General features: G+C 36.5%; 1 protein-coding gene across 1 annotated transcript; it reads right to left on the bottom strand.

Moving 5' to 3' along the window:
* Positions 1–5,051: 5,051 nt before the first annotated feature.
* Positions 5,052–7,318, bottom strand: LOC120163768 (heparanase-like protein 3). Its single transcript, XM_039173608.1, has 9 exons — positions 7,082–7,318; positions 6,972–7,008; positions 6,716–6,899; positions 6,486–6,634; positions 6,150–6,380; positions 5,882–6,071; positions 5,681–5,806; positions 5,503–5,611; positions 5,052–5,420 (listed from the first exon to the last, which is right to left on the bottom strand). Exons 1-9 carry the CDS (start codon positions 7,316–7,318, stop codon positions 5,064–5,066), a joined length of 1,620 nt encoding a protein of 539 aa, XP_039029539.1. The 3' UTR covers positions 5,052–5,063.
* Between the last annotated feature and the right edge of the window lie 205 nt (positions 7,319–7,523).

Genomic DNA, 7,523 nt, shown 5'->3' with positions numbered 1-7,523 from the left:
CCTTGAAGAATTACCGTTAGACTCACTCCATCCTCCATCTTTGAGGGCTCCAAGAGGCAATCATTGATTGGCAAGGTACACAATGGATGACAACTCAACTGGACTAAGGGTTTCGTGAGGCTTCTTACTCTGATATGGAATATTTGGAACCGAAGAAACAAGTGGCTACATGATGAAGATCTACAATCGGATAGTAATGTCGTTATGGCTGCATAGGGCTCAACTCGGATTTTGTTGAGACTAACGGATCTTACAACAAGGTGACCCCTCGAGAAGCCTCCATTCAGACCTCTTTATGGTCCCGCCCATTGCAGAATGTCGTCAAAATCAATGTTGATGGAGCCTTTAGTGGCCGAAGTGCAAAGGCAACAATTGAGGTCATCGCTAGGGATTGCAATGGCCTGTTTTGAGAGGTTTGGCCAATACGATCGACCTCCTCACACGGTCAAATCAACGGAAGCATTGGCATTCACTTTTGTTCTCCGTTTTACAGTTAAAAATAATTGGCGTCATGTGATTATCGAAGGGGACGTTATCTCTATTGTTAATAGGTTGACTAACTACAAAGAGGACATCTCAACCATCATATTAATGCTCAACAAAGCACAAGCGATTATGGACAAGAACTGTGACTTTCAGGTGTTTTATGTTAATCACGACACTAATAAGGTTGCACACTCCTTAGCTTAATGGACTTTGTCGATCCCTCAATCCGGTTTGGTTTTATTATGATGAACTTAATTATACCAAATTTGATGTAATCGTATATGCGATTAGAATTTAATGAATGTCCTCTTTTTATTAAAAAAATCATATTCATATATACTCTATATGTCACACCCTAAAATTTTGGAGTTTAAATTAATTTATTTTAATTCTCTTTAAAGGGACTAAATTATGATATTTTGAGAACTTTGGATCTGTTTTGTGAACTTTCAGTTAATCCAAGGACTTGACCCTTAATTTTCCCTTTATCTTTTAAGAAATAAAAATAAAACGTGGTTTTAAAGGCTTAAACTCACGTCCATCAACAAGGTTGACCACACCCTATCATTTAGACTAGGCCACTGTTGATATTTGATTTATTGGAATTATTTCTTAAAGGTAGCTCGGATTAAATCCCCAAATTAATTCCACTCTGGTGTGCATCGAACCAAAATCCAGAATTCTTAAACTTCCCTGTCACAACCTCACGTCGATGTGTCGTCTACCGTCGTCCGTGACGTGCACCACCTCATCGTCGCCATTGTCATACGACTGAAACCCATACCCCTCATCGAAAACCAGCGCCGTTCGTCGTGAAGGAAGCCTTGAAGCTTTATCGGAAACTAAATCATTGTATCTTTTTTTGCGATTTTATGCCGATCCTGAAGTCCGACGACCACATGGCCGACACCAGAAGAAGTGTATTCATGCTCAGATCAAAATCCAATGCTTCTCACATCGTGAACCACCGCTGTTTACCATGTGGAAGCGTTTGAAACTTCATCAGAGAACAAAACTATTACCCTAATGTTTTTGTGTTTTTTCGTTGATTTCGACGTCCATTTGTTTCACCGCCACTATTGTTGGAGTCTCCATGCTTTTTTGACAAAACATATCCGGTGGGTTACTTCATTTTCGACGTCTCCATCATCAGTGTTGGTAAGCTCTGATTTGTTTTCTTTTATTGCTTCGTGATTGGCTAGATTGTGGTGTTGATTTGGGTCGATTGTAGCGTGTAGAAGCTTTTGGAGTAATCGTTCGCTCGGAACTACCCTTGTAGGTGCCGCATGCGGCGCAACTCACCACCATCGCACGTGGGACTCATTTTCTAACCTTTATTTTTTCTAGAAACCTATTTTTGTCAAATTGGACTAGCTCAAATCAATCTAAATCAGATTTGACTGAATCGTTCAGTCAAACGGAATCGGCTGAAAGATCTGTTGACTCTTCAACCGTTAATTTTGAATAAAAAGTCAAATTTTTTTAAAATGACTATTTTATATTTTTATATGCCCTAAGTCTAAACTCAAAGTTAGTTTCGTCAAATTCGAACCTAATAATTTATTTTTTGGCGTTTTATCTCAATTCTATATGAATTTTCATGTTTAAGTTTCGTTTCTGATGCAATTCATTTTGCCTTGTATCTGAGATATTATGGGACGTGAAATTCAAGTTCAAGGGCGGTCGAAAGGAGTTTAAATGGCCGATCGATGTAGCTCGTAAATCGAGATAATACTTTACTACCTTTTGTAAGCTTTATGGTACATATTGATAGTTGGTAAATGCATGAATGAATTCAATTGATCTTATGTATACCGTTGATTGAGGTAACCCATTATGATTACGATAAGAAGGTAGTAAACTGTATAACTCGTGTAAGGAATTAGAAGATCGATAAAAAATTACGAAAGTACCCTTAAGGTGTAAAAATGATATATAGTGACCCTGATAGTGAAATTACCCTAAGAATCTGTATTTTGACCCGATAAAATTAATGATGCTCATGTTAATTCCTGATTTATTTGGAAAATCTCTTATAATCGATTTTAAACCTCAGAAAAAGCACAAGGCCTATAAACTCTGATTCTTGAATAAACGCTTGAAGATTAATTTACCGGAAGTAATGTTACTGACAGAATTGAATGAAATGACGATAATACCCTTAAAGTGTAAAAGTGACTAAGGATGACTGATAATGGAAATGACCTGAGAACTCATATTTTAATCCATTTGAACCTTGGAATCACCAATTAAATTCCCGATCTATTTGAAAACCCCTAAAAATAAACTTCTACTTTTAGAATTCTTAATACGATGATCTCTTAGTTTTTGAATGATCATTTAAAGACTAGATTACTGAAAGTGCGACACATTACTAAAGTATTTAAACGATGGATTATCCTAGAGTTTTGAAATAACCAATGTGCCCTTAGACCCCCAAAATGACTAAAAACCCTTGAGTACTAAGATGACCTAAATACCCTTATAACTTGGATTAAGTGAATGCATTTGGATTGATAATGGGAACACTGATAAACATAAATGGTGTACTGCCCCTGAAGGTTATGGAGCGTGGCACAAGTCGTCGGACATTTTGGACACTATTACAATATAGAAATAAAATAAATATCAACGGAATACTTATTCGTCTCCTCGAGAACCTATCAATGATGATTCTGATGTTGATTAGTTCAGGTAGTGCATTCAGTATTAAGAAAAGAATATTTGTGAAGGAACTCAATCTGAATTATTGGTAAGTATCGCACTATTAGGATCTAATTAGTCTGATTTGACTCGAAATTTGGATAGTTCGATATAAATCCTGGATGTCGTAAATCATCATTTTTCACCATTGGATTAAGTTACCAAAAATTCTTCAGGAATCAAAATGTCAAAAATACCCTTAGTACACTGAGTAATGGAATACCTCTTGATATACTAACTACTTACATATATATCTGAATCTTAAATGATTCTAATGAAAAGTTTTTTAATACCTTTTTGATGAACCTAAAATCCAAAATGGTCCAGAAGCATCAATTCCTGAATGTCTGATTATATCCGTTAGTAATCAAACTCTTTTTTATAGGGATCATGTCTATGAAATCTAATCAATCTACAGAAATTCTACGTTTTCCCTTCTTTATAATGATCAAGTGCCTCTGAAAAATAAATGAATCTTCTAGTGTGTTCCTTATGTGTTATATGATTGTTTTATTTGTATTAAAATTATAAATTGGTATCTGGTTGATTTACGATTTTTTTTACTGATTGATATATTGATTTATTGGTTACTTGTTTTACTAGAAAATGAAATATGTCTGATGTATGGATCAAAACTACTGGTTACTACTTGAATTGTTTTATTGGGACACTATCTGGGTAGATTGAAGTATGGAGGTTCAGCTCTGATCAAGCTGGTAAATATTTATGGACCTAAGGTGACCCTTAGGTAGGTTCTTAAGTCCTGAGATGTTCCCTTGGGTAGGCTCTCAGGCCCCAAGGTGCCTCTTTGGGTAGGCTCTAAGGCCACAAGGTACTCCCTTAGGTAGACTCTTACGCTCAATGGGCCTAGAGCAAGTCCTTATGGATGCAGTTCTAGGGAACTGCATATGGGTGTTCGGGTAGAGGGTATTACAGTGATTTTAAAAATCTATTTTCTAAAAGAAACCACTACTATTTTTAAATTATATGTACATTGTTTTTGTTTTTATAAGAACACACTAGACGTCTGTTTTCAATCTCCTTAACCTGGTCCTCTAAATATTTCTCCTAAACTATAAGCTTCTTATCTATTGCCTGAAGAAATATCAATGGAATCTCAGCTCATAACGAAAACCTGTAAATGTCTTAATCAATAAAGAAATTTTTATGTTTTTCATTTATTTGCATGTCCTTCAGCATTATCTAGTAGTTCTATATATTATTGAACTTCCCCAAAGTTCATTCTGTTACTCATCATTTCAGGTTAAAGGAGTAGATCTTAAGCAGTATCGACATTAGTATTATAAGTTCTTTTTGACGTTGCTGGCAGAGTACGGTACAAGTGTAATTAAGGGGCATGTAGGTCATTTGATTTTATATTGGGTTTGTATCTTATTTTGATGTTTGACTTCACTGAATATGTGTTTTTATTAATAAATTGTTTTACAGTTGAAATGATCTAACAAAAATTTTATTTTTTTATGAATTTTTATTGTGGGTCGCTCCAATCGCTCTAATGTGACACCCTGAATCGAATCGAATCGAATCACCCGCATCGGTCCAGGGGTGTTAGACTATAAAAAATAATAAGTCTATTTTCTTATTCGTATTTTTCTTCTCGTTCTGTTTTTTTAAATGATCTTGGGTTACACTATGCAGATGCGTGATTGTTCGAATAGTCTTTTAAAAAATAATATTTTTTTATCATCGAAGTCAATTAATAGTTTTTTGTTGTTGTTTTATATAATAAAAACAATTAATATAACGAACAAACCAACTTATGATTCTAATAATAATCAATAAAGTTACAATCAGAATGAACCCTTTAGGTACATTCCTCCGTTTATCTTTATCACGGAAATGGCAGGAAAAATTTAATCCTTACAGGCAGGAAGTATTATGCTTGGAATATGAGAAAACACAATAGAGGAAGGAGCAACAATAATTGGACGGAACATGCTCATGTTGACAGGTTCCGTAGGAGGGATACCCCCGGATGAATTTAGAGCCATTATTTTCCCATTTATAACCACATTTTGACTCTGTAAATTTCCATCTTTTGCTCTCAAATGGTACTCTTCTCTATTACCCTTCGCATTCATTCTAGAATTTGCAGACATTCTAGCAAAGTTTATTCTAGGAGCTTCACTGCTACCAGAACCTTCGGTCGATACTCGGACTCGAACGGTCGTGTTAGCACTATAGTTGATGAGAAGTAGAGTGATTCCTTGCTGTTGAAAAGGAATGCCTTACACCATTATCGACGTAGATGATCGATTTTGATACCGAAATCGGAGTTAAGGATTTACTTACAGATTGTTTGGAACAATGAGCATAAGCTCGAACACTTTTCCGTGTTTTCATCCCATAGAAGCTTGTCGACAGGACATTCTTCCCCATTAACCGATGCCAGAGAAGAGCACTGCAATATCAGTGTATCTATGAAACATTTTGCAGCATTTAGTAAGTGATTCACAGTTTCAAGTAGTACCTATAGTAATCGGGATGTGGCACAAATGTAGCAGTGTTGAGCAGACCATAGTTTCCACCAATCAATGTCTGTCTGCAGTATGTTTTGGTAGCATAGGAAGCTGCCATCCCAAGCTGATCCAAATACCTGTTTTATTACATAAACTCCCACTTAATATTCCATGTTAGAATCAAGAACAACAAGAAAAGGACAAGCTTTTACCAGAAACTATTAACAAACGAATTGCTGACACGATTTTGACCACTGTTATAAGCTCCACCGGCTTCACCAACCCAAGCCACTGCTGAAGTTGATGAATTCTTCAGAATTGCTTGAAGATCTCTAAAGGGCTGGCCTCCATCGTCTTGATAAGATGGATCCAGGATTTTGTTCATCAGCTGATTATCATTACCTGCAAAAAACAGGGAAAAGAAAATGTCTTTTTGTTTGTACTTTTCATCATTGAATCAAATGACTGTGTTTGTTGTACCTGGACGGAGGTTGTAAATGTGTTGGGTCACCACTTGAAGAGATTTGCGTGTTTTCTGTACAAATTGTGTGAACCAGTTAGTGTCAATGAATCCTCCTGGTGCAATCACTAATGGCTTAACCTCAAATCCTCTATATGTATGGTCAACAATGGTTTGAAGAGAGTTGACGTCCAATGCATATTGTTCCGCTGCAATTTTCGCCCCGATGCCGGAGCCGCACAGTTCGTTACCTGATCAACCAGATTGTCAGTTTAACAAAAATTCATTGTGTCATATGAAGAAACATGCAGGAAAAGGTAAAATTTTGCTTTAACTCTGTTGTGCATGTCGTTTACCAAGTTCCCAACCATGGATAGAATAGCCCTTGTTAACGGTGTATCGTATGAGCGATTCGGCATTGCTGGAATTCCAAGCTCCGATGACGGAACCGTCCGAACCAACCGTCCTCCCGCTTAGTGCATTTAGTCCGAAAACGACCATAGCACTGTGTTCGGAAGTCAAAACGCAACAGAAAATAAGACAAATTATGAACTTGTTGGGAATTGACAATAAGTTATTTACTTACCCAGCTTTTTTGAAGAAAACGTTGAGTTGGTCCCATCTAAACATGGGTAAGCAGCCTTTGGAAAACCCGAACAACTCGGAACTATTTTTAACAAATGGTGCACATGGAATCTTATCATCTTTTGTCCCATAAATCACAGTATCTTGCAGGGTACCTCCCATTCTGATCTTCAATGGCGAAAAGGCTACATTTTACACATAAGTGGCAGTAAGTTTTGAACCCTTTTTTAAACCCAATGGATCAAATAATTGCTTACCCTTTATAGCATTCAACAATATAGGGTTACCAAGATCCTGTAAAAGTGAAGCAGCCATTAAAATTTCAGAAAGAAGTGTGCGTGTATATATATATATATAATCAGCTTACTAGATTAAGAAGAGAAGCTCTTCCCCAGCTACATGTTCCATAGTCACATTTCTCAGGAGGCCACCAATCCAACGTAGCGCATACGAAATTATCGTCGGTTCTTGCCATCGGAGCTGTTCCGTTAAGAAGAACAGTGCCGCTAATAACATTGCCATTTGAGCTCACAAAAAGTGAGCCTTCATCCATCAAATGCTGCAGCCATAAGTACAATAACAGAAGCTTAAACAGGGAAACCATTTTATTGAACAAGCACTACCTTCTGTTAATCAGCTGGTAAATGTATGACTAAAAGGTCCAGAAATTTAGATTATATAAAAGAATCCCATTTGGTGTCAAAGAAAGGACTGGTGATATCAGCTTGAAAACCATGGATTGGTTTTTGAAGTAACCAAGTCATGCAAGGCTCATATGATTCCTTATATAAAATAAACTTTTGTAATTT

Source organism: Hibiscus syriacus, unplaced genomic scaffold (assembly GCF_006381635.1).
Source record: "Hibiscus syriacus cultivar Baekdansim isolate YM2019G1 unplaced genomic scaffold, ASM638163v2 tig00111495_pilon, whole genome shotgun sequence".
NCBI lineage: Eukaryota > Viridiplantae > Streptophyta > Magnoliopsida > Malvales > Malvaceae > Hibiscus > Hibiscus syriacus.
Note: the sequence above shows the minus strand (reverse complement) of the source record. Positions and strands in the feature narration are given on the sequence as shown.

What these genes read in the sequence shown, in the direction of transcription:
- LOC120163768 (XM_039173608.1), bottom strand. Translation starts at nt 7,318, where the DNA reads ATGGTTTCCCTGTTTAAGCTTCTGTTATTGTACTTATGGCTGCAGCAT. An exon ending in ATTGTTGAATGCTATAAAGG is followed by an intron (nt 6,900 to 6,971) that starts GTAAGCAATTAT and finishes TGTAAAATGTAG; the next exon opens with CCTTTTCGCCATTGAAGATC. An exon ending in CATTTACAACCTCCGTCCAG is followed by an intron (nt 6,072 to 6,149) that starts GTACAACAAACA and finishes TGTTTTTTGCAG; the next exon opens with GTAATGATAATCAGCTGATG.